At 39.5% G+C, this 24847-nt stretch overlaps 8 protein-coding genes and 1 non-coding gene across 9 annotated transcripts; 4 read left to right on the top strand and 5 right to left on the bottom strand.

The window, feature by feature from the left end:
* Positions 1 to 5748: 5748 nt before the first annotated feature.
* Positions 5749 to 7341, top strand: ARO9 (aromatic-amino-acid:2-oxoglutarate transaminase; the record flags this gene model as incomplete). The annotated part of the gene is made up of 1 exon (XM_022821098.1): positions 5749 to 7341. One exon carries the CDS (start codon positions 5749 to 5751, stop codon positions 7339 to 7341), a length of 1593 nt encoding a protein of 530 aa, XP_022677495.1.
* A 350-nt stretch (positions 7342 to 7691) lies between these two features.
* GIM3 (tubulin-binding prefolding complex subunit GIM3) lies at positions 7692 to 8081 on the top strand (the record flags this gene model as incomplete). Its single annotated transcript, XM_022821097.1, has 1 exon — positions 7692 to 8081. One exon carries the CDS (start codon positions 7692 to 7694, stop codon positions 8079 to 8081), a length of 390 nt encoding a protein of 129 aa, XP_022677494.1.
* Positions 8082 to 8365: 284 nt separating this feature from the next.
* Positions 8366 to 8662, bottom strand: KLMA_60421 (uncharacterized protein; the record flags this gene model as incomplete). Its single annotated transcript, XM_022821096.1, has 1 exon — positions 8366 to 8662. The coding sequence occupies one exon, from the start codon at positions 8660 to 8662 to the stop codon at positions 8366 to 8368; it is 297 nt and encodes a 98-aa protein (XP_022677493.1).
* A 1216-nt stretch (positions 8663 to 9878) lies between these two features.
* Positions 9879 to 11360, top strand: LPD1 (dihydrolipoyl dehydrogenase; the record flags this gene model as incomplete). Its single annotated transcript, XM_022821094.1, has 1 exon — positions 9879 to 11360. The coding sequence occupies one exon, from the start codon at positions 9879 to 9881 to the stop codon at positions 11358 to 11360; it is 1482 nt and encodes a 493-aa protein (XP_022677492.1).
* Positions 11361 to 11792: 432 nt separating this feature from the next.
* On the bottom strand, positions 11793 to 11865 carry KLMA_R613. Its single transcript has one exon. It is a non-coding gene; the product is annotated as a tRNA-Ala (tRNA).
* A 386-nt stretch (positions 11866 to 12251) lies between these two features.
* SEC59 (dolichol kinase) lies at positions 12252 to 13835 on the bottom strand (the record flags this gene model as incomplete). Its single annotated transcript, XM_022821093.1, has 1 exon — positions 12252 to 13835. The coding sequence occupies one exon, from the start codon at positions 13833 to 13835 to the stop codon at positions 12252 to 12254; it is 1584 nt and encodes a 527-aa protein (XP_022677491.1).
* Positions 13836 to 16181: 2346 nt separating this feature from the next.
* On the top strand, positions 16182 to 17612 carry BUD22 (Bud22p; the record flags this gene model as incomplete). The annotated part of the gene is made up of 1 exon (XM_022821092.1): positions 16182 to 17612. The coding sequence occupies one exon, from the start codon at positions 16182 to 16184 to the stop codon at positions 17610 to 17612; it is 1431 nt and encodes a 476-aa protein (XP_022677490.1).
* Positions 17613 to 17929: 317 nt separating this feature from the next.
* Positions 17930 to 19537, bottom strand: ERG5 (C-22 sterol desaturase; the record flags this gene model as incomplete). The annotated part of the gene is made up of 1 exon (XM_022821091.1): positions 17930 to 19537. The coding sequence occupies one exon, from the start codon at positions 19535 to 19537 to the stop codon at positions 17930 to 17932; it is 1608 nt and encodes a 535-aa protein (XP_022677489.1).
* A 3227-nt stretch (positions 19538 to 22764) lies between these two features.
* Positions 22765 to 24792, bottom strand: KLMA_60416 (cd12148 family transcription factor; the record flags this gene model as incomplete). The annotated part of the gene is made up of 1 exon (XM_022821090.1): positions 22765 to 24792. The coding sequence occupies one exon, from the start codon at positions 24790 to 24792 to the stop codon at positions 22765 to 22767; it is 2028 nt and encodes a 675-aa protein (XP_022677488.1).
* Between the last annotated feature and the right edge of the window lie 55 nt (positions 24793 to 24847).

Genomic DNA, 24847 nt, shown 5'->3' with positions numbered 1-24847 from the left:
ATACCAATGATTAGAACGTCTTTAAAGAAAGAAAGAAAAAAAAGGAAATAGTCTATGGGAGTCCAAAGTCCAAAATAAACACACAAAACTCACACACTGACACGCTAGCACTAATTCCAAAAGAGCAGTAACTGGTTGGAGATGATGGGAAAATATAACACTGTATCAGACGTTAATTCCAAATGCAAAATTGCAAAAACTCAACACGAATCAGTCCGAATCAATCTTAAAGGTAGAAGGAAGCAGAAGAAAATGAGTTCTTGCCACCGCGCACAATTGAGCCCCGCTGTAGACTTGTAAGCTCTAAGTTTCCCCAAGTCTTTGTCCAATCTGAGATTGTATCAACAAGTGAGAACAAATAGAATCAATCTAAAACCCCAATCAGACTATCACTAGTCAACCAAATGGGAAAGAGATAGGAAAGAAAAAAAAAAAACAGAACAACCAGTAAATGTAGGTTACCTTAATAAACCCTCCGCGTTTCGTTGCGATCAGACTCTGATGGGCCACGCTTTCTTACTTTCGACACACTCGGTTTTGTAACCTTCCAAAAGTTAGTTTAGTTCAAAATGTAAAATCGAAACTTTTTGACCAAAAATGTGGAATAAAAAAAAACACACACACTACGAACAAAAAATCTCCAAACCAAAAATAATAATAATAATAATAATAGTAAAAAAAAAAAAAAAAAAACTCAAATACAACAATAAATAATAGGAGGTAAGGTGAGATATGATTTACTAAGAACGATAAAATTTGTTTCTGACAACTACGACTGCAACTAAAAATTATATAAGGCTATTATCAAGAAACACGATACAGTAGTTTGTCGACTGGATGGCAGAGAGTTACGTGTATGTAGTAGTAGTGTATACATTTTTTTTTTTTATTTTCCGTTTCTGCGTCAGTTTCCCTTTCTGTAAGATACGATAGAACAAGAACGTAAATATTTTATAAACTTGGATCTGGATCAGGAATAATCAGTTTTATACGCCGTTATGGAGCGCTCGCTTTTTCTGTCCACTTCTCTATTTCTTTCTTCCAGTTGCCCACCGCGTTGTTTTCGTTTACAAAACGGCACACGCAGACGACATCCGTAGATTGTGTTTGTTTTTTTTTTTTTTTTTTGATGTTTTTTTTCTCGTTTTATTTTGATTTCCAGCGGTTTTTGTTTCGAAGTTTTTATGTTTGTTTGGTTTTTCAGCGTATTACTTCGGCATTTCTGGTAATCAGCGATCTCATGCACCGGGTAAGATGAAGAATCGCCCAGTGAGGACCCCTGCTGCGTCATCTGGCGCATGCAGATTCCCAAACAGGCAAGCAGCTTGTTGTACCTTGCAGTATGTAGCGTACAAGCAACAAGCAGGTTACTGTAATTATTTTATTTTATTTTATTTTTCTCTCGCATTATACAATGTTTACAGTGTGTCTACAGATGGAATTAGAGTATGTTGCTATTTGACAGAGTTTGATATGTTGCAGTTGACACCATTATGTGCTGTGGAAATGATATTTTGGTCACGTGGTGTCATAAATAGGTAGTGTATATTATGACAGAGGCAGAAATCGAGACACCATGACAGACGTTCCAGACGTCGTTGTGCAGGATCTTGGTCCGTTTGGTATATTAAAGATCGGTTGGACCAACAGCCGCGTCTTCTTCGTCACTGCTCTCTTCAAACAGGTCTTCGTCGATGCTACCGTCGCGAAGCCAGAACTTGTCAGCCAGCTGTTCTAGTCGTAGTTTTCTCTGTTCGTCCAGGGACTTGACACTGTCGTTGAAGATAGAGTCGTTCAAGTAGTTGTTGTAGTTAGAAAACACCATGGCCTGGTTCAAGGAGTGTCTTCTGTGATCATTGGCAACAGCTGAGATTGGTGGGTGGTGGGAAGCAGGGTTCACGCGACGGATGGACTGGAACAAGTTTGGGAGCGACAGGCGGTGTGCGGACTTTGGAGCTCTGCTGTTGACGGATCCTGATCCTGATCCCGTTGAGGAGCCTGCTGCTGCGGACGATCTGCGCACAAAGGTAGAGTTTCTGGCAGGTCTGTGTTGGAAACGTGGTTGCTCGTCGTCATCGAGAGTGGTGGTGACGTGGGAGGTCACTATCGAACGGTCAATGTTCAAGTGTGCGGCTGAGGAAACGGATTGGTCACGTGATCCACGCAAGGATTGGCCTCGTACGTTTGGGGTCTGGCCAAGCAGCGTGGAGGTGTTGGAAGTAGAGAAAAGGGTTTCCTCGTCGCCGTTTGTATTCAGCGAGAGCATGTCGTCCTCGAAAGTTCTTGGAACAACAAAGGCCCTGTTCTGTTGGATTTCTAAATCGGTCATTCTGTCGCTGTGCTCGCTGTCAGCGATAAAGCCAGTATCAAACTGGAACATCATATCTTCATGAGTAGTCATATCAAGCTGTAGATTATCGGGGGTTCAGGCTCTTTTGGTATTAATTCTAGCGTGAATCAACTTCTGGCGGCTTAACAAATCCCCAATTTAATACCCATATATATATATATATATATATATATACAAACACATATTATGTGGCTATCAGTCGATAAGCCAAAAGCCTTGAACCATGCCGAAGAGAAAGAAAAAAGATCGATCAAAAGATCACTGAATTTCACGCACCCAACCACCCAACCACCCCCCCGTTCGCCAACTTTTTGATCTCTTTCTACCGCAAGGGTATGCGCACGCTAATTATTAAGCGGCGCGCAAAGCGAAGCGAAGTAACTAAGCGGGTTATTGAAATCTCTTTGTGACGATCATACATACTACTACACTATCGCACAGACCCTTTAATCCACGTGGCTATGCAAAATCACACTTAAATGAAAATTAATTTCCAATTTACACACACACATACATACAAAAATGAGTCGCATACCCCCTTCTGATGCAATACCACCACTTTCCGTTTCTATGTTTCAACAGCAAAAAGCACACTATTGCCATAGTCTACCGGTCCACGATGCGTCTGGGGTGGTGAGTGAAAGAAAAAATTCAGTCCCAATAGCCCATGTGCCGAAGCCCCACAGGGCACATGTCTGAAATCATTCAATTAAATTAGATTGCATTGAGATTGGCAAACCGAAAAATATATAAGCAAAAGAGAACAAGACTGCCCTGTGGCTCGTAGAAACACCCGCAAAGCACCTTATTCCTAACTTGGTACCGCAACCGGGCCACACGCATGCGCCGGGCTGGGGGGAGGAGTTAATGATTATTATGCAGGCAGTGAGTAAGAACTGAGGTATGTGTATCTATCTAGAAAGAAGACACAGACACAGACGCACGTTCATCCACAGGGTCCCCTGTATCTCCCTTCTTTACCCGGACTGACGACAAATTAAATGCCTTTTTTTGTTGCACGTGCTCGAGCGCTCTCAAAAAATATTATTTTTTCTCTATCGTATTCCTTTTGTGGTCAAGTAACGACAGCACGTGCAGGCGTGCCTGTATAATTGTTGTATCTCGGGTGCATAGAGTAAAAAGGTGGGCCATAGAGGAAGGGAGGCTTTAGATAGCCAGAAATATAAATATATATGCATTGTCTTTTCTTGAGAAAAAAAGTCTTGGCAAGATAACCCAAACAGGACACGCGCGCGCACAACATCACCCCGTACTCCCCCGTAGTCCTCCCACTTGTACCATTTCTACTGGCCGTTCGTTAATCATACCCATGTTTGTGGAGTAAAACAGATACAGATGCTTAGACACGCATAATTGACGCTTCTATGAGAACCAAAGCAACTAGCACGTTTTTCTTGATTTGCCTTTGTCCTCTCTCGTTTCAAGACGAACTGTAGAGAAGCATAGGATGAGAAGAAAATCAAATTACTGTAAAATAAAATGACGCCAGTGTTCTGGTTTCCCCGGAAGTCCCTTGTCAGGTCTATGTAGCAATCTCCGACGATGGTCCTTCTAGCCTGCCACCTACGGTTGACTAATAATTGTGCTTCTTACAAATCAGCGCATAAATAAATAGTATATACAAAATCTTCCGTTACGAATTAGGCATATATAAGCATCGCTGCTTAATTTAGGTCATGTTTTGCCAAGAAAAAATTTTTTTAAGTTTCCTTCAGCCAACGTGGATGAGCAGAGTAGGCTGTACATCCCTTTGTTAAGGAAAGTTTGAGGCTCCTAGGCGAATGAAAGCACGGTGTGTTCTGCGCGGAAAGACATGTTTTTCTTCTTTGTTGCCCAGGGCAAGAAATAGAGCACACTTTCCGAGCGTCTCAAGAAGGGGCCTTATCGACATGCTTTCTACTTGCGCCGGAGGAAACGTAACCTATTTATGGATCTTGTTAGTGGGGGAATGTTTTCGGGCTCATGCAAATTTTGTAATTGCATATGTATATTATAATATATATATATATATATATATAGGTATGTTTGTAAACCCTGTGTGAGTGGACGTTAATTTGGATTGTGTGATACTTTAGTACAAGTGACGCAATACGCACACAATAGGGATTTCGGGTACATATTTTCGCCGAGAGCAGATATAAATAAACACTAGACCCTTGGGTTACACATAATTCTGGATGAGTGACGATATCAAGAAACCGGGGCAGCTGCAGCAACAGCAGGAGCAACAACAGCAACAACAGCAACAGCAGGACCTGAAACAGGAGGACCCAAAACGTGCCTCCAAACAAAAACTCGAAAATGAGGTCGGACTCGGACTCGGGCTCAGTCCAGGTCTAAGTCTGAAAGACCTCGAAAAGGGTGAGGTGATACGAACACACCTGTGGACCCCTGTCACATGGCATCTAACTATAGCGGTACTAGTGGTTTACATCATTTCTCTGGCGGCATTTATCCGCTTTGTGGACCCAACCAACTTCAGACGGTCGCAAAAGTGTGGTCACGTGACTTTGTTGGATGTCGTAGGTTTGGAACCAGGAGATGTCGTCGAGGTTCAAGCGGTAGCAGGTTCCCCCTTCAATTCCCTCATATAGCACCCGTCCTGCTAGCTAAATCAACTGCAATTGCAACTTCCATTGAAGTTCGCCATTGGAATTCGGAAATCATATATGCTACCGTTCCTACAATGAGCGAAGCATCATCATCTTCATAATAATATTAATAACGATAATAATTACAATAATTATAATAATAATACCAATAATAATACCAATGATACTCGGCTAACGGATCCGTATAATAATTACATTCAGAACAATTATATTCTCTTCTATTCTATTCTATTCATTCCCTTCTTCCCGTTAATATTCAACTCGTCATCCTCCCTCTCCCCTCTTCCATTACTTCGGAGTGAAAAGCGCGGTGAACGCCTTTTGTTCACTCTTCTCTTTTTCTTTTCGAACGCACAATGAAAAAGGTGCCATGAACAAATCGTTGATTTTGGCCGCTTTTCCTCAAGATGGGGGGAAAAGAAAAAAAGATCGGAGAGTGCTACTAAAGTGGTTGTAGAGTAGAGATGATAAAGAATTGATAGACGATAGTAGTGCATAGGCGCGGTGAAAGAGCATTTAGAAATGGGAGGGGGGCAGATATTTTTCGCCTATTTCAAAAATAGGAAAGTATAATAAGAGAAGCAGGGGCCCTCGTGTTTTTTTGAGTTGTATACATATAGATATATATATATATATTAGATAGCATTTACTATTTTATCCAGCATACCCTGCTAGACTCAGGAATATCTATATATCCAGACATCAGATATCCTATCATTATTGGGCTAGATCTCAACAACACACGCACTACACATACAAAGAAGGATGGTCGTGAAGATTGATGATAAGACTCTAGAAGAGCATTACTCTAAGTTTTTGAATAGACAAACAGACCGTAGGGTGCTTTTGCAATTTTGGGACGACTTCTTACCAGAAGGTGTCAAACCACATCCAAAACCATGTATTTTGGCAGCTGGTATGCCGAATGAAGGCTTGTTCCCCATAGAATCGGTGCATCTCAATGTAGTAGATCGCCCATTCCAACATAATGATTATCCATTCAAGAGCGGCAAGCTACATCGTAACGGAGATGATGGAGAAGGGACTTTCGACGAGAAGGAATATGTCAAGTCAAAGGTTGATGAAGGGACTATGGTTGATATCTGGAGGTATGAACCCTCGAATCCGGAAAATATTCCTATTGCTAGAGCCTTGCAGTATGGGGACACCAAAGGTTTGCCTCAGATTTTGAAGTTCACCAAAGAATTGGTGACCTATTTGAACAAGCCTGCTTATGATAATTGGGACATCATGATGGCCAACGGTTCTTCTGACTCTTTGTCAAAAGTTTTCACTATTCTATCGGATGAAGACGTAACCGTGTTGATGGAAGAATTTACCTTCACGCCAACCATCTCCAATGTCACATCTTGTGGCGGTATTCCAATCCCTTTAAAATGCGATATCACTGACGATCCAAAGGAACAAGGCATCAACGTAGCATATATGACCGAACTCTTGGACAATTGGACTACAGGACCTTATTCTCACCTATCAAAACCCAAACTATTGTACACCATCCCAACTGGTCAGAATCCAACGGGTATGACCCAATGTGTTGAAAAGAGGAAACAGATTTATGCTTTATGCGAAAAGCACGATATCATCATTGTGGAAGACGATCCTTATGGATATTTAACCTTTTTACCTTATGATCAAACTAACCCTATGAAGAATCTGTACACCGACGGTACGATCACCTATGACAAATACTGTAAGGAAATTTTGACGCCATCCTACCTCACAATTGATACTTCTGGAAGGGTTATTAGGTTAGAGACTTTCTCTAAGGTTTTTGCTCCAGGTATACGACTCTCTTTCATCGTTGCTAATTCGTTCATCTTAGACAAGATTTCGAAATATGCGGATATATCAGTCAGAGGTGCATGTGGGATTTCCCAGGCAATGACCGCCAATATAATTGAGAAATGGTCCCATGCGTTTGAGGGCGACCATGTCAAGGCGTGGTTGTCTTGGGTAATGAAGATTGCGGGCGAGTATACTCGCAGAAGAAATGTTCTTTTCCAAGCACTAGAATCCACTCCGGCTTTCAAAGATGGTTTGTTTGACCTTGTTGAGCCTTCAGCTGGTATGTTTGTTAGCGTGGTAGTGAATATAGACAAGCTTAACGTTACTGACAGACTAAAAGCTATGGATGCCGTCAACTACACGTTGATCGAAGAAGGTTGCATTGTAATTTTAGGCTATAGAATGGCTGTAGACAGAAAATTTTCCTACGATAGATCGAACTTCCTAAGAATCACATTCGCTATGGCACCAGATGATGAGCATTTGCAAACCGCAGCCGAGAGATTGGGTAAGGGTATTGAAAGATTTTTCAAAGAGTATAAAAACTAGGCCCGCATAAGCCGCCTAAATACCAAAATTAAAAGAATTAAAAAATGGAAAAACTTAGCTAATATGCATTAAATAGGACATACCCATGTATTTATAAATATATGCGTATTTATACGTCTTATTATTACTATGATTTGTAGCATAATTTTGACACTAGCAGTGTCACAGCAATCCCAAATGGCTAAATAAGTAGAAAGAAGAAAAAAAAAAATAGAGAGAGGCATGTATCCATACAAAACATATAATGGATAGAGCTGAAAAACTTCAACAACGGCACAGATAGAGGCACAGTTGGCTTGATAGAGAGCAATAAAGCAGCCTGCAGAAGCAATTGATCAATTCTATAAACAATGGAGCTACTACCGGAAGGCCAAAAGAACTCTGTTACCGTTGCATACGAGGATCAGCAACGCATCAATGAATTTTCCAAACTAATCATGAGGAAAGATGCCATAGATCAAGAGTTGACACAGCAAAGAACCGAGAAAGAGTACCTTGACGACGTGTCATTGGAAATCGAGCTTATAGACGAGGATGAAAAGGTGCAATACAAGGTTGGCGATGTATTTGTGTACCTAAAGCAAAAAGAAGTAGTAGACAAACTTACGAAGGATGCATCGCGCATTGACGAGGCTATAGAGAAGCTGGAGAACGATGAGGCCGAGTTGAGCTCCAGAATAAAAGATTTGAAGAGCATTTTGTACGCCAAATTCGGCGACAACATCAACCTAGAGCGCTAATAATAGGTCCTTTGTCCGTAATCGCTTTTAAATTAGTCACCTAAACCTACAGAAAAGAAGAAAAAAAATACCTAACTATATATGTGTATATCGTACCAACACAAATGAATAGAGATCTGTTCGTGCATCGCATAATACCCCCTCAAAAATAAAGACTCGAATTAGAGACGAGATGAAATGAAATGAAATGAATTGAATTGAAATAAAATGAAATGAAAACATAAAGATAAACATAAACTCCGTTGTCCCTCACATAGCATTCTGAGCGTGAAATTCAGCTGTACTCAGAGAAGATGTGGCTGTTGTCCGCCAAGAGCATGGACTTCCTGATCCTCCTCGATTTCCAAGCCCCACTTGTACTTATCGTTCAAGCTTTTCAACGTGTTGACGGTGTCCTGTGGTAGATCCACGCTAAAGCCGTTGAATAGGGTATATTCGTGCGTTATGGTTCCTTGCAAATCATGCACAGTCTGCACTAGCTTGTCATAGTAGGGAAACTCATCCGGGTATGTAATCATAAAGGAGGATAGCGAAGTGGCTAATGCGGTTGAAGCGAGAGCAAGAATAAGGGCGACTTTCATATTTCGTTATATTCCTTGGGTGCGTATGTTATGTGTGTGTGTGGCCCGATGTAACTAATCTGGTTAAGGTATCGACAGGGCTATCTATTACTTTACCAATTTCGTATGTATACTTATATATATAGTGGGAAAAGACAGAAACAGGGACTAACAAAGAACTCACTCAGAATGTTGGCATGACATAATAATGGGGTCTCGAGACCAGACGAGAGACGAGCAACGCAAACGAAAAGCGAAAGCGAAAGCGTGTCCCGGGTAACTCCACCTGTCAAAAGCTAAAAAAGATGTTGAAAATGGTATAAAGGGAGAAAGGGAGAAAGGGAGACACGGTGTTCCGTATTACCCGGATAGACTGTGTTCACGTGACCACTTCCCCATGATCGGCTCCTTTTCCCGGCCTTAGACCGGTTGTTTTAGTGCTTGTACCATTTTATTTAATGTGTTTTTTTTTTTTTGTTTTTTTTTAATTTGATTTTTTTTTTTTATTTCCGTTTTCTTTGGTCAGCGAGCGATGCTCCGTCGCTTTTGGTTTGGAAACAAGCAAAGGCGGATAAAGCGCTGCGACACTGAGCAGAAGAAACAATAAGGAGTTCAAGTGGGATGGTAATGGTGGGAAGGTATATGATGTGTAATCTATCTGGCGTTATATTGTAGCTCTATGGCATTTTTTTGTTTGAATTATATGCCGTCGAATATGCATTCAGGCGGGCATTGTATGTAATCTAGAGGCAATGCCGTTTTTCTTACATGTATAGGACTAATTCGACTCTAAGAATTGGTACCAAGATTAAAGTCAAGATCAATTGAGTTTGTGACTACAATGCATGTTTGTATATATACATATATATATATAGAAATGTGTCGTTGCGATGTTAGTCGCCAGCGATCTTGGGCCGGATGGAGTTGTGCTCTCTGTATCTTTTTTTTTTTCTTTCCTATCCATGCTGATCGATCGATTCTGTTCTAATTTATCGTTCAGTATTTCAAGGCAGAAAACAGGAACAAAGAAAGTTTGATATATATATATGTAGAAGATTATGGCAATATGGGCATAAATTAAAGTAACGCCTGGTGGGAGGGAAAAAAAATAAAAGAGAGAGAGTTGTATATATATTTTGTATTTGTATTTACACAGCTAGTTAGTCTTGAGTACATTAGCCAGCTAAGGATAGTGATAGCTTAGGGAAACACATATCCACACATATATATACATACGATGTTGAGAATCGGTTCTACTCGTTCTTTCAGTTCTTCTGCTCTTTTGAAGACAGTTACCAAGAAGCACGACCTGGTCGTCATTGGTGGTGGTCCAGGTGGTTACGTTGCTGCTATTAAGGCTGCTCAACTTGGATACGATGTTGCATGTGTCGAAAAGAGAGGCAGACTAGGTGGTACTTGTTTGAATGTCGGTTGTATTCCATCTAAGGCTTTGTTGAACAACTCTCACTTGTACCATCAAATGAAGACTGATGCCAAGGCCAGAGGTATCGATGTGAACGGTGACATCAGTGTCAACGTTGCCCAATTCCAAAAGGCTAAGGACACTGTCGTGAAGCAATTGACCGGTGGTATTGAGATGTTGTTCAAGAAGAACGGTGTCACCTACTACAAGGGTCTTGGTGCCTTTGAAAACGAAAAGGCTATCAAGGTTCTGCCAGTCGAAGGTCTAGAAGGTTCTGTTACCGAGGACCACTTGTTGGAAACCGAAAAGATCATTGTTGCTACCGGTTCCGAAGTCACTCCATTCCCAGGCATCACTATCGATGAGGAAAGAATCGTTTCCTCCACTGGTGCCCTTTCCTTGAAGGAAATCCCAAAGAGACTTGCTATCATCGGTGGTGGTATCATTGGTTTGGAAATGGGTTCTGTCTACTCCAGATTGGGCTCAAAGGTTACTGTCATCGAATTCCAACCTCAAATTGGTGCTTCCATGGACGGTGAAGTCGCCAAGACCACCCAAAAGATCTTGAAGAAGCAAGGTCTAGATTTCAAGTTGAGCACCAAGGTCATGTCCGCCACCAGAAACGGTGACGTTGTGGATATCGAAGTCGAAGGTGCCAAGGACGGTAAGAAGGAATCCCTACAAGCTGACGTCCTATTGGTTGCCGTCGGTAGAAGACCATACATCGCCGGTTTGGACGCTGAAAAGATCGGTCTAGAAGTTGACAAGCGTGGTAGATTGGTCATCGACGAACAATTCTCTACTAAATACCCTCACATCAAGGTCATCGGTGATGTTACTTTCGGTCCAATGTTGGCTCACAAGGCTGAAGAAGAAGGTATCGCTGCTGCTGAATACTTCAAGTTGGGTCACGGTCACGTTAACTACGGTAACATCCCATCCGTTATGTACTCTCACCCAGAAGTCGCTTGGGTTGGTAAGACCGAAGAACAGCTAAAGGAAGCTGGTATCCAATACAAGGTCGGTAAGTTCCCATTCATCGCCAACTCCAGAGCTAAGACCAACATGGACACTGAAGGTTTCGTTAAGATCTTGATCGACGCTGAATCTGAACGTTTGCTTGGTGCTCACATCATCGGTCCAAACGCTGGTGAAATGATTGCTGAAGCTGGTTTGGCTCTAGAATACGGTGCTTCTGCTGAAGATATCGCCAGAGTTTGTCATGCCCACCCAACTCTTTCTGAAGCATTCAAGGAAGCTAACCTAGATGCTTACTCTAAGCCAATTAACTTCTAATTTTTATGTCACATCCTCAATTAGGTCTTGAAGCTGCCAAATCAAAAACGAAAACACATCAAAAAAAAAAAAAATTAAATCACATACAGGAAATAATATTCTAAGGTAGGTAACTCTTTATTACTTTAAAAAAGCTTCTCTTATATATTAACTCGAAGCAATTACCTTTGTTATTGGCTTCAGCTTCAACTTCAACTATACTTCCAAATAGGCAGTTTTGCAAAATTGCAAAGACCTGAATCCAAGAATTAGTAAATACGTAGGAATGTTTTTAACGTAAATGATATGAAATATAATATAATTCCCTTCTGACGGGTTTTAATGAATTGATGATGACAGATATTAACAGAGGTTGGGTAAATCGTCTCCTCTTAATATGCACTGTGAACTTGTTTCTAGCGAATGGGAAATAAAAATTTTGCAAAAAATAAATGGACAAGTCCGGAGTCGAACCGAAGACCTCTCCCATGCTAAGGGAGCGCGCTACCAACTACGCCACATGCCCGAATTGATGGAAGAGATAAGTCTAGACTGTTATAGGCCAGCCCATAGCAGTCTGATGATTAAGAGTATATATCTTGTCTTGGCATTATGTTAATATAAAAATGTGCTGCTTAGGAAGCTCATGATAACAAATGAATGTGTTATGGGTTTCGTGAGGTAAGTCAATTGAATAACTGTCCTTCAATCGAATGTTAATCTTCCATCTGGTTTTATTTAGAAAAAAGCTTGTAGTTTTTTACTTTGGACAGTTAAATGCACAATGTAATTCAATATCTATAAAACAAACTATAGTAATATTAAAGAACAATAGTGAAAACCAATAATTGATGCCTAACTATATGTATGTAATACTACACGTAATAAATCCGAATGTTATTTTCGAGGGTTCTATTTCAATGCTTCTAATGCAATGAGCATAAAAGTTGGTACCAATAAATTATCATTCAACGTGCTATTGCCTTCCAAGATACCTGCTAGGAAACACACAATAACCAAATTTGGGGATGAAATATCAGGAAAAAAGTTCAGATACATCTTCAAGGATAGAGTTGTGGCAACAGTAGATAATATGAATGCCGTGGTGCCTTCAAGGGTTTTAGACATATTTGGCCAGTAACGCTTCCCGAATTTTTTACCCACAATAGATGCTAGTGAATCACCAACACCCAAGGAGACGATTCCAATGACTGATCCGTTTAGCAAAAAGGGCAGAGAAATGCCAATAATGAAATAAAGATATGATATGATGATAGGACCTTTCTCATCTCTGAAATCAGCGAATGATCTTAAATGTTTATCCAAATAATCACCAATTGGGAAAATGTGTAAGAACCTAATGTATTCCACAATCAAGAAAAGATTGACAGTACCAGCTAAGGCAATTTTTACGAAATTGGTATCTAGTACGATAGCTGGGATTAAAAGGGGTAGTACGGCAAAATGCCAAACTTTTCTTGAAGTATTTAAGGACCAATTGGATTTTAAAGTGAAAACGCTAGGGAACAACAAAAGCGCTGATCCTAACCATGTTTTCATAATGCTCATTCTTGTCTCAGAAGATCCAATGTAATCAAGCAACCATGTGAATGGTGCAATGCCATCAATGGCTAAGTTCTTCTGAATGAAATATGGGAAACCAATTATGATAATTGGAAGTAGAATAATCGTACGAGCTGATTGATGCAACGACAAGTTTTTAAGAACCAATCTTAACGCAGTGGTAATCACGACTATTATCACAAAGCTTGTGAAGCAAACCCGCATTACTTGGAAATGAATAGAATCGGACTTAAACAAAAGAACAATATTGGTGCATAAAATAGCGAACATGTGGCATTCCATTTTATCAAGAGATTTCAATTCGGAAGCCCGGTACAAGCCATAAATGAAAAAGTAGTTGAGCACTAAAGCTTTGGCGCTGATTTCGACAAAAGATGACTCATTGTTCGTCAACAACAAAAATACCATCTGTAATGGGATCTTTAGTATTAATGTTAAATCACTAATAGAAAATGCCAACACCGTGTTCAATAGAATGTATTCCGGGGCAAATAATATTGATAGGGCAGCCTGCAAATAAAATAAGTAAATGGTATTGAAAGGAGGAAGGGCTTCCTCACCGATGCCAGAAGAACTGGCTGTCAAAAATACGTTCACAAAATACGCTGCTACCACCGATAGCATCATAGGACCTTGTTCGATAGAAGATTGCTCAGATCCATATTTTAGATATATAAGATGTGAGCTAAGACCTAGCACAACCAATTGAACAAACTTATCAGGCTCCATAAACCCATCAAATAGAGCTAGCGCAACCTTAAAAGGTGCTGGCATTGGAGTTGGCTTTGATATTTCTGCATCACGTGACTTATTGTTTACAACTCTGACCTTAGGTCTGAATTGTTCTGGTAATTCTGAACTGTCATTCGCAGCGTCCGTGGGAACACCTTTAGATAGGGTAGAAGTCGGCATTATTGTGTTGTTCCGCCATAGGCCTTCCAAACATACACGGAAATATTAATCCGTTCTGAACCGCACTACTTTAATTATCCTTTACCTTACTTGTAAACACAACTGGTGTTCAGAAACCATTATTCAATATGTGTTTTCGAAACACACTGGTTTCCAGCCCTCATTATCTGGTGAGAGTTGAACAATGGCGGGTAACTATGTCTTATTGATTCAAAAAAAAAAATAGACTGAAAAATTTTTCATTTAAAAAGACGTTTAATTTCGAACATTCTATTCCGCTACCAACCACTATTCTCAATGAAATATTATTCATGTTACATATATTCTCACTAGACTTTAGAAGGACAAGAAACCAAGCAACAATTGCTAGCGGGGTTTAATGGATTACATTCCTCACTACAAGCGTTGTTTAGCAATCTTCAAACTTGTAAGAGAGATTATGACGTAACTTTCAAGCGCATTGATTTAGATAAATCAATGTGTTAGTTGGTTCATTAGTCTCTTTCTTATTCTTTTGCTTTTGCTTTTGATTGATGGTTGTGTTACTTTTCAACTTTTCAGTTAAAGTCTTGTGAGGTTAATCATGTGTGTGATCACTTGTGATGACTTCATTTCAAAAAATACAAACTAGAGTTTCTGAATATTTTATGATTAGAAACGAAAGCAAATGTACTGAAGACCACAGTTATGTGATATCTGTATCAAGACAACTTGAAAGGGCGAAAGGTATGCCTATACATGAGTTTCTTTTCATTACAGTAGTAATGGACAGCCATCATATGGTGGATAAATGCAAAAATATTTTTTTGCATCTATTGCCTAAACAAAAATGCTAATCCAATCAATTTTACTATGATGATCCTTACAAAAACAAAAGCTGGAATTACTGGCTGAAAGACTACGTGTTGATAAGTTTTTGGCAATAAGACTGATTTAATTGATTGATTGGTAATTTTTATCGTTTCAATTACACCTCTACTAACATTCATGCATGTATTTCGTGACATGTGTTGAACATACTTTTCTCGTTTAAGAACAGCTGTTCTTGGGAATGATTCGAAGAGAATACAGGACTCATTGCATGTATATGAAATGAGGAGTCATAGCACTGGGCACTGAATTATTAATAATTTCACATGAGTGACACTGCTTTATATGGTAGGCCTCAGAAACCTACCGTGACTGATCATCGTATTGGAAGTACCTTCTTAGCAAAGTCTCTGTAGTCCCTCAGAATCATTTCAAAAGTGGTTTCGAGTTATGATAAAAACGTAACTTGTTACCGTTTAGGGGTATGTTTCGAATAATATGCGTCGAATGATGAACCTTTATAGATGACGAGTCTGATCTATTCAAGTTGAAGACAAAACTATTTTAATTCCATTCATGCATTTCTGACTTGATACTCTTATTCGAACACAAACCTTTGAAATGCAACAGTAAAGAAAGCCAAAGCACCACAGAAACATTTCCAGAATTTAAAACCTTAGGGATTCGGAATGAGTTCATTCCGCGGAAGAAGACGCCACATTGTCATGTACTCGTGATGAAAAAGTTTATAAAAATTGACAAGCATATGTCTTAATTCTTTTAGTGAAGATAAACTTTAACCGTCTGAATTGGATTTGACGTTTTCTCCCTGTGCGATTCCATTTTTTTATATTCTGAAATGAAAATCTTAAATTTTTTTGGAGAATGTTTATGATGAACATCCACTTTTCACGACGGTCAACTGTTGTCCCCGAATCTGTTTGTTTGGGGACGTTGATGATATTAGCCTGTGACAGGGCGTGGTACTGACTTTCTCCAATTTACTATTTTTTTTTTTTTGATGTACTATTGTAACTGAGAAGACTTTATAGTTCTTCTTGTCTTGAAATCGTAGTTATTTTTTCTTCAACATACTTCTAGTTAGTTTGAGTTCAAACTAGTTCTAATATGTTGGATATCTTTAATGATGATTGTTACGTTTTTGAAGGAGACTTGCTCAATGACTAAACCTTCTTAAATATTTATTCGATTTGCATGTCAGTCTGATTATTTTGTATCCTAAACATATAAGAATAAAAAGAATATATCGTAGTCACTTTTTCTGGAATAAACTTGGTTAACACATCAAAGAAGGAAGTTAATAATATATGTCTTGGTAGAAGGAAGAGAATGCTTTCCATGTTTGATAGTTAACCAGATATTTTCTTTTGATGAACTTTACGCTTTCTTCTCTGTATCTTATTTTTAAAGAAATACTCAAAAACTAAAAATTTTCCAGCAGCTCATCTCATCGCATCTGTATAGAAGGTGTTGGTCAAAAGAAGTAAGCCATCGAACCAGGAAGAGCCAAGAACAATGGGGAAAGAAAATCTTATATTCAAGCTGGACAGCTTGGAGTATCAGTTGCATTATATCAATCAGGAAACTGATAAATTCCAACCAAGATTCAAACAAACTCTACAGTTCTTTAATTCCAAGAGTAAGAAGGTTAATAAGAAGGTAAACAAACTTGTTGAAAATTCAGACAGGGATGCTATACTGGAGGAAATAAAATCTATAAGATTGAGAATTCTTGATCAAAAAATCCATCATGTCTTGCAAAGATTACATACTCATTGGATCAAAAATGCTATAATAACGAAGGATCCAGAAGTTTCTAAGATTGGCATTGAAACATTCATAAAATATGTGTCGTATTCGAAGCTCATAAAGCTAACAGTATCATTGCTAGGTGGTATTAAGGGATGTCCTGACTGGTTTCATGAACATGAGTTTTATAGGATCGCAAACGATAAGACCAATGAACTAAACCCTAGTCTCATATACAATGATGTGTTTGTTAAGAGGAAACTAAATCCACTCGTCTCAAAACTTATGAACAATAAAATCGTGAAAGAACAGTTGTTAACATATGAGAATGCCCTTCATGTGCTCCTCAACGAGAAGGATAAGGTGAAGAAAACGGAAGATCCCGCATCAAACAACAAACAAAAATCTACCAATGACAATAGCAGCTCAAAAGAGACCAAACAATCCAAATCAGGGAAAGAAGAGTCGGCTTCCGAATCTGAAGCAGAATCTGAATCCGAATCTGAGCCAGAGGAAGATCTTACCGATGGTAGAGAAGCCCCAGAGCTAGATTCAGAGACTGAAGAGCTTCTAGCTAAGGAATATGATGGATTATTAGTTGGTTCAGATGAAGAAAGTGATGATGAAGTGCATTTAGATCCAAATGTGGACTACAACCAAGTTACTGATGAAGAACCAGATTACGAAGATTCAAACTCTGAAGAGGAAGAGGATTCAGACTCGGAGCCATCTGGACCAAAAGCTAAAAAACCAAAGTACGAACTTCCTGAGCTAATGCATGGGTATATTAGTGGCGAGGAAGATGAAGATATAGACGATAAAGTTGCTAAACGACAAAGCTCGAATGTCCCTGCGAAGAAAAACCGTAGAGGTCAAAGAGCAAGACAAAAAATTTGGGAAAAGAAATACGGTTCGCAAGCAAAGCACGTACAAAGACAATTAGAGAAGGAACGCCAAGAACGTGAAAAGAGACAGAGAGAATATGAAGAAAGACAAGCAAAACGTGAAGCGAAGGCTGCTCAAAACCCACAATACCAAAGAATTATTACCCCACAACATTCTTCAGGCTCTGTCGACAATCAAAAGAAAAATAATATTGTCGAAAAACCTATACATCCTTCTTGGGAAGCCAAAAAGATTGCCGAAGAGAAACAAAAGAATGTTAAATTCCAGGGTAAGAAAATCACTTTCGATTAGATTGAAGGCACTCAATCTCTACTTACTCAACATAGTAAAGATAAGTTATATGTAAATATTTATTCATAAATATATATAACTACTTAAATAATTGATAGAAGGTGGTAATATTAGAGTAGTACCATCAGATAAAAAGTCTGTAAAAGTCTTTCTTCAAGAAGAGGGATGAAATAGGAAGTAAGAGCAGCGCACTGCGTAAAGTCATAATGTAATAAAAATGATAATAACGAGAAAAAGAGGTAAGAAAAGAAGAATGATTGTTTGTTTGAATAAGTTAAGTCATGAAGGAACGAGTAGAATAATTTATCAAGGAATATTCAGGATTTAATTTCACCAGTCAATGGATCTCTCTTCTTGAAGCTCAACAACAAGTCATCCTCAGGGAAAATTGTAGCGAAAACCTTTATTTTTTCGGACAATGGGGTCACCTTGTGTTCCCAGTTAGTGTACATGGCAAACTTACCAATCATACCTGTGAATGTTTGCATCACATAAGTTTGGCCCAAACAAACGTGAGGACCACAACCGAAAACTAACCAGTTCTTCTTAGCTTCATTTGCTGGAGAGCCTTCAACCCATCTTTCTGGGATGAAGTCATCTGGGTTTTCGTAAACTTCTGGATCATGTAAGGCAGGATATAGAGTTGGAATTAACATGGAACCCTTTGGAGCGGAATATGTTGGAGCAACTGGGAAGTTCTTCTTCACATAGTATGGAACCATTAGGACAGGTGGTCTGTAACGTAGGGTTTCCTTAACAACCATGTTTGTGTATTCCATCTTATCGATCAAGTCCATAGTCAATCTCACAGTTGGGTCATTGTTTCTAACTCTCAATTGTTCTTCTCTAATCTTTTCCATGACATCTGGTCTGTCAGCAATAATTTGGAAGATCCAACAAGCCAAAGAGGAAGAAGCGTCTTGTGAAGCGAACAAGAAAGTGAAGATAGCTTCAGACATTTCTCTGTTACTGAATTCCCTGTGGTACAATTTGGAATCGTCATCGTTCTTGTTCTTAGCATCGTGCATCAATTTACACCAAGCATCTAAAACACAAACACTTTCACCACCAGCAGCGATGTGGTCTTTGGCCATTTGAGCACATTGTTCGAAAATCTTCATAGTCATGTCAGCGGTTCTCTTACCGTACCAAGTTTTGGTGAAAGGAATGATGATTGGGAAGTTAACTAATTCCAAAGCAGCAGTGACTAGATAGTAGTCATCAGCAACCTTTCTGATTTGGTCTTCTGTGATGTAACTCCCACAGAAGGCCTTCAAAGACAAAGCGCACATAATTTCTCTCATTTCACCAAAGAAAACAGTAGCTTCATAATTGTTGTCCTTTGATAGCTGAACGAATTTCTCAATGTATTTATCCATCAACAACTCTTGAGATGGGATATATTGAGCCAATGCCTGTTTTGTGAACAAACCATTCAATGACTTTCTGTAGTCAACGTGAGCCTTACCATCCAAGAACACCCAATTGCTTGGTCTTAAAATTTTAACTGCAACATCAACGACACATGGCTTAACGTATTGAGGGGATTGGAAAATCTTTCTAGCTAAATCTCTTGTAGAAGCAATGACAACAAATTTATGGAAGATAGAAACACAGGACAATGGACCAGAGTTCCACTTGTCCATGTATTCTTCGAATTTAGGATCCAAAGATTCCAAAAATGGACCGATGATGGGCCACATCTTCCATTTTGGACCTGCGATATTACCCTTTTGAATTTGATAAGAAACTTGGTCATAAACAAGCACTATGGCAATCAAAGTGCAAAACAACTTGAAGTAAGACATATGTTGAACAACATCAAGCACATGCTTGACAGTAGCCATGCTGATGATCTTATCCTTGCTGGCTGCCGCAATTGTCTCGGTAACATTCGAGGCCTGAGAAACGACTACACTCTCCATATTTTAATATCAACCAATTTTCCTTCAATCTGACACCCGCCGAAATTAATAATAATCTGAGAAAGTTCTTCTAGTGTTTGGGGTTCTAGGGATCTATATTATTGTTCCTAATACATACAAGGCACTATTAAACTCATGAAACTCCTATAGAGATGCAAGTTTATATAATAAAACCATCGTTCATCTTTTATTTTTTTTAACAGGCGATTTCTCGTTTAAGCCGGAAGGAAAAAAAAAAGACAACAACCGTTTCTTTCGATTTGCAATTTGTTAGCGATAGAACCGATGGGGAAAATATATACGAAACAATATGTCCGAAAAAAAGAGAATAATGGTAAGAAGTGGAAACGGTCTATATACCAGAAAGGCTTTGCTGTAGCCAACCGATAGTTCTTTTCTTCTGTTTCCCATCGGTATCTTTGTAAAGTCTCTTGTTTTCGAGTAATTTGATCATTTCTTCTTCAGACCGGCCGTTATTTACGCCGTTTAGAATGAATTTGTACATTCGTTTACGTCTTGAGTATGTCTTTTTATTTTTATTGGCGCGCCATTTGCTTCCGAACTTCTGATCCAGTGATCTGATACTTGGTCTGCCGTCTATTCCTGTAGTATACTCCTTCCATATCTCCTCCACACTTGATGGTGCTTTGAGCATGGTGAAACGAGGTTCTTTTTTGGAGCCTACTAGCTTGAGTTTTTCGGCGGCCTCTTTGGAAGCTCTGGGCGCGTTATTTATTACAGGTATATCGCCTCCATCCTTGTCGTTCCTATCTGTATTTGACTTTGGAGTTGGGCTTGGGTTTGTTTTTAGATTCGCATCGGCGTTAATGTTTGTACTGTTACTAGTAGTGATGACTTCTTGTTCTTTATCCTTAATATTGTCAGCTACAGCATGATTGCCGTTCATTGCAGCATTGACGCTCACTGGAATAGCATTGGATGCCCCATTGCTATTGCTGACCTCTGCAGCACCACCCCCATTTGCAATGTTATTGTTACTATTACTATTACTATTACTATCGGTGTTGATTTTATGGTTAATATTATTGTTATCAACAACGGCAGTATTATTATCTCTACCCTCTAGAGGCGGATTTACCATAGAACCTACACTTTGGGTTTGATTCTGCAAGCTCACAGTTGTGTTGTTAGCTTGTGTATGGTTGTCTGAAGTAATACCGGCCGTATTTTGTTCAGTGCTATCTTTTCCATTGGTGTTATTGTTCAAGAGAGCCGACGACCCTGAAGCGTTTACATCCTTTGGTTTTGCTATTGAATCAGCTTCAACAGCATCTTCGTACTCTTCTTCCTCTTCCTCCTCCTCATCATCATCATCGTTGTTCTCCCCGCTTGAACTGGAAGAAGAAGAAGAAGACGAAATACCAAACCTGATATTCTTTCCTAAAAGAGAAGTATTCGTGCTCCCATGGGGGTTTGTTGATTGTTGGTTCGATAGCATATCTTTGGACAATGCATCCAGATTTAGATTCGGAAGACTGGCGCTGTAGTTTATTGGTAGATTATTTTGGTGGTTCATTCTACTTTGGAGCATCGGCAAAGACTCTGCTTCATTTGAAGGATTTTTCCGCCTCTTTTTCAATCCACTAGGATCTAGCATAAACTCTGTTGCAGATTTAGTCAAGAACCTATCAATATGCTCTTTTGAGCTTCCAAGTTGGTTCAAGTTAGCGTGCTCGCCAGGCACATAAGACATGGTATCGCCTATGCCACTCATTTGCATATTATTGTACCCGATATTCTGCTGTCCCAATTCTCCACCTCCTACTCCAGGTGCACCAGATGTACCTCTAGGAGTTTGAGAGCCAGGAAACCCGTCTGTTTGTCTTTTCATATACTTATTGCTGACAGTACCGATGGCATGAAGCAATTCTGTGGTGAATCCTTCTTCACGCTGCGTACCTGCGTTACGTTTAAGAAAGGTTATTGTATCTTTTATTTCTGTTAGGTGCCCTGTAAACTTGTGTTCCATCCGCTCTATATCACTTTTGCATAAGCTCTGTTGTCTGGTTTGAGCATCTATCTTATTGCACATATTATCCAACAACATTTCCATCCTGAGAACCCTCTGATCTATATCTGCCAACCTTTGAGCAATTTGGACTTGAAAATTGGTAGAACCACCTGTAGAGATCGCAGGTGTAGCCTGCAGTTGTGGTTGCGTCGCTGTTGATGAATGAGCCGCCGTGCTGCCCATCGAATTGTCCGTGGGGAGCGAGAACGCTGGATCCATATGTGAGGTGCTGTTTAGCATCTGCTCAGAATTCGTAGTCACATTAACCGGACCAGCACTGGGCTCTGAAATTAATCTGTTGTTGACGAGTGTGCCAGGTTGTGGTTGTTCCAATAGATAGTTCATCGAACTGGCCACGTCGCTATTCACACTCGTATTGAGCCTGTTATTCATAGCAGTAGACGATATTCCAACGTTCATACCCAAATTCAAGTCTTTAGGTGCTTTCAATTTCGTACTTTCATCGTTTGGTAGCGCATGTGCATGTGCGTTGTCTGTTGCCAAGCCTCTTTGATTCGCTGTGTTCTCTCTAGGTAGAACTATGTTTAAACTACCTAAGGAATCAGCACCAGAAGTTGTAGCTCCTTTAGTAGAAGTACTAGCGTCCATCCTTGACTCCTTGACTCTGTTTTTTATTTTGTTTTGGGTCTCTATCTTGTAGCAGATATAGTGTATACTAGTTGCCAAAACTATCTATCAATGCTTAGTTTCTGGACTAGAAAAACTACTCCTATTAATCCATATATTGTCAATAAAGACAATGACTATTTTACACTAGCCTCTCACTGTTTCACAGGGAGCCCCTTATCCTATCAAATATGTCTGCTGGCCTTCGTTTTATCTTCAACTTTGACTTCTGTTGTTCATTATACTTGTTGATATCAAGTATTAAAGTTTCGCAATCTTGAAAGCCCGTCAAAAGTCGTGAACGTTGTTTTTCTTTTGTTACGTCATTAAGAAAATAGACGAAAAGGACAAGAAAAATCTCGGAGAAGACCAATAGTAACAAACGCAGAATTGACTGCCATTGGATGGAGCTTGTTTGAGCTGTTGCAGAGTTGTATGTAGATATTATAATAATACATAGTACGGAGGGAAATAATACCTCGGTTTGTTTATATAAACTAAAAAAATGAAGTGAGGCTTAGATGTGGCATTTGCCGAAGCGTATCAATGGGTAACCGCAATGTATAAATTAGTGGCTGTTGGGAAAAGTTTGAAAAAAAAGTGACTGTAGTTCGGAGTCCCCATCGAACAGGTTGCTTAAGAGCTCGTCGAATGAGAGGCTTCCAGTAGGCGAGTTTCCTTGGTTCTGGTTCTGGTTCTGGCCCTCGTTCTGGGCTTGGTTGTTATTGGTCTTATTATTGTCATTATCTTGATTTGAATTTGAGTACTGAATTGGGTTCTGAGCAAAGACGTAGTTTTTGAGTTCGCAAATTCTTTCAAAACGCCTTTGGAACACAGTAGGCCAGAGTGGCTTTATTGACCGTAGCGCTTCTGTAGTTTTCAAGATAAGGTCACTTCTTATGTCGAATGAATCGTAGTTGATTTCAGGATGGGTTGTGTACTCAACATCCCGTTGGAGATGAGAGAAGTTGATTCCCTTTGTAGGGTTTTTTTGAATGTGTGTAAGTACAATTGACATCGCTTGGAATGGGTAGGAGTTACGTACGAACCATAGCAAATTTGGATTATGCTTTACTCCTAAGTATATTTTTGCCAATGATTCGTTAATCAAAAGGAGGGCTTGGATGACTAGATCTTGATTGAGGCTGGTACCCTCACGAACTTTGTTGATGTTCGAACCAGACACCGAGAGTCTTAAGAAGTGCACCAAGAGTGCGGATTTTCTGATACCAAGTCGTCCTTCAGCTACTAAAAGCTTCAAGTAGTCTTGTGGAGCATCTTGAAACATTGTCAATATCTCTGCATTCAAAGAATTGACTTTTTCCATAGAAGTCAGGTACTCCCTATTAAGTCGTTGGAAGTCTTCCTCCGTAGAAGATTCAATCTTGTTTAATTGGTTTAAAAGATCTATCCATACTAGCCCGTTGTAAAGTTTGGCTAGGGAAAACAAGGTCTCTATTTTGGTCTCATGTTTTGGAAAGTTTCTTACGGTTTCGAAAAGGTCTTTGTTGACGTAGGAGGTTAACCCATTGTAATACGCTACGAGAGAGTCCAAATGAACCACATAGCTGTACAGGAATGCTCTGACAGAACTTGAGTTAGTGTTTTGAGAAAGGCTACGGTGTAGACCAGCTATTTGACAGTACCTTAGTAAAGCGGAAACCTCTCCCGACACTCCATAACAGTTTAACGAACCAACATAATACATTATTGTTAGCGCAGTTATACCCGACATCGAAGGTGATATGTTTGCGTTGGTCATGTGTTTTATATTCTCGACGCACTGGAAACAAGAGTATTTTAGCTCTTCATAATTTATTACTTCATCATCAGAGTAGTGTTTTCCAGTGAAATAAATCTTGCTTACCTGAATAGACACGCAACTTGCAAATATAACAGCAAACAATATCATCAACATATTAAGATCATCATAAGCCTGAACATTTTTCCATAACTCATTATACTTTAGTTCGAACTCCTCGACATCTATGATGGGAATGAATGGTGATATATTAGCAAAGTAGTATGAAACTAGTACATCACAGTGCATTTTATTAGGTATCAACTTTTTAATCTCTTCCTTACCTGATAATCTACTAGGCACATACGAGAAATCGTATACAACGTAATGATCTGCGTCTCTAGGCATCCGATCAACAATGTAAGATACGTTTTGTGATGGATCACTAAAGGGGAACAAACTCAATGAAAGATATTTAGAATATTCACCCGTAGAGTTTACAATTAACTTGAAATTTCGCGATTCAGTCTCCCTTGGAATAGGATTCAATTCGGTATCGGGCATGTTTTCATCATTAACGCTTACATCGTCGCCTGACGGGGTCGTTAAAGATCCGGTTGACCCCGCATTCGACACTCTTCCTTTCTTTTGACGTTCCAAACATCGTTCCAGCACATGTTCTTCAGTAAAATATTCACACGGTAGCCCCTTTTTAATGCATCTAGAGCATGATGGCTTTTGATGGTCACATTTCCTTTTGATTGAATAGCATCTTATACAGGATTTAGGCTTTCTTTTCCTGACTATTTGCTGCTTCCCTCGAGAACCTGCCGCAGATACCCTGCCATTTGACATAGGGAATAAGTAATGCTTTTCGTGGTGTGAATTGCTTTGCTACGTGAAATTATAT

This window comes from Kluyveromyces marxianus, chromosome 6 (genome assembly GCF_001417885.1).
Source record: "Kluyveromyces marxianus DMKU3-1042 DNA, complete genome, chromosome 6".
NCBI lineage: Eukaryota > Fungi > Ascomycota > Saccharomycetes > Saccharomycetales > Saccharomycetaceae > Kluyveromyces > Kluyveromyces marxianus.
The sequence above is the reverse complement of the archived record's forward strand: the minus strand, read 5'-3'. Positions and strand labels throughout refer to the sequence as shown.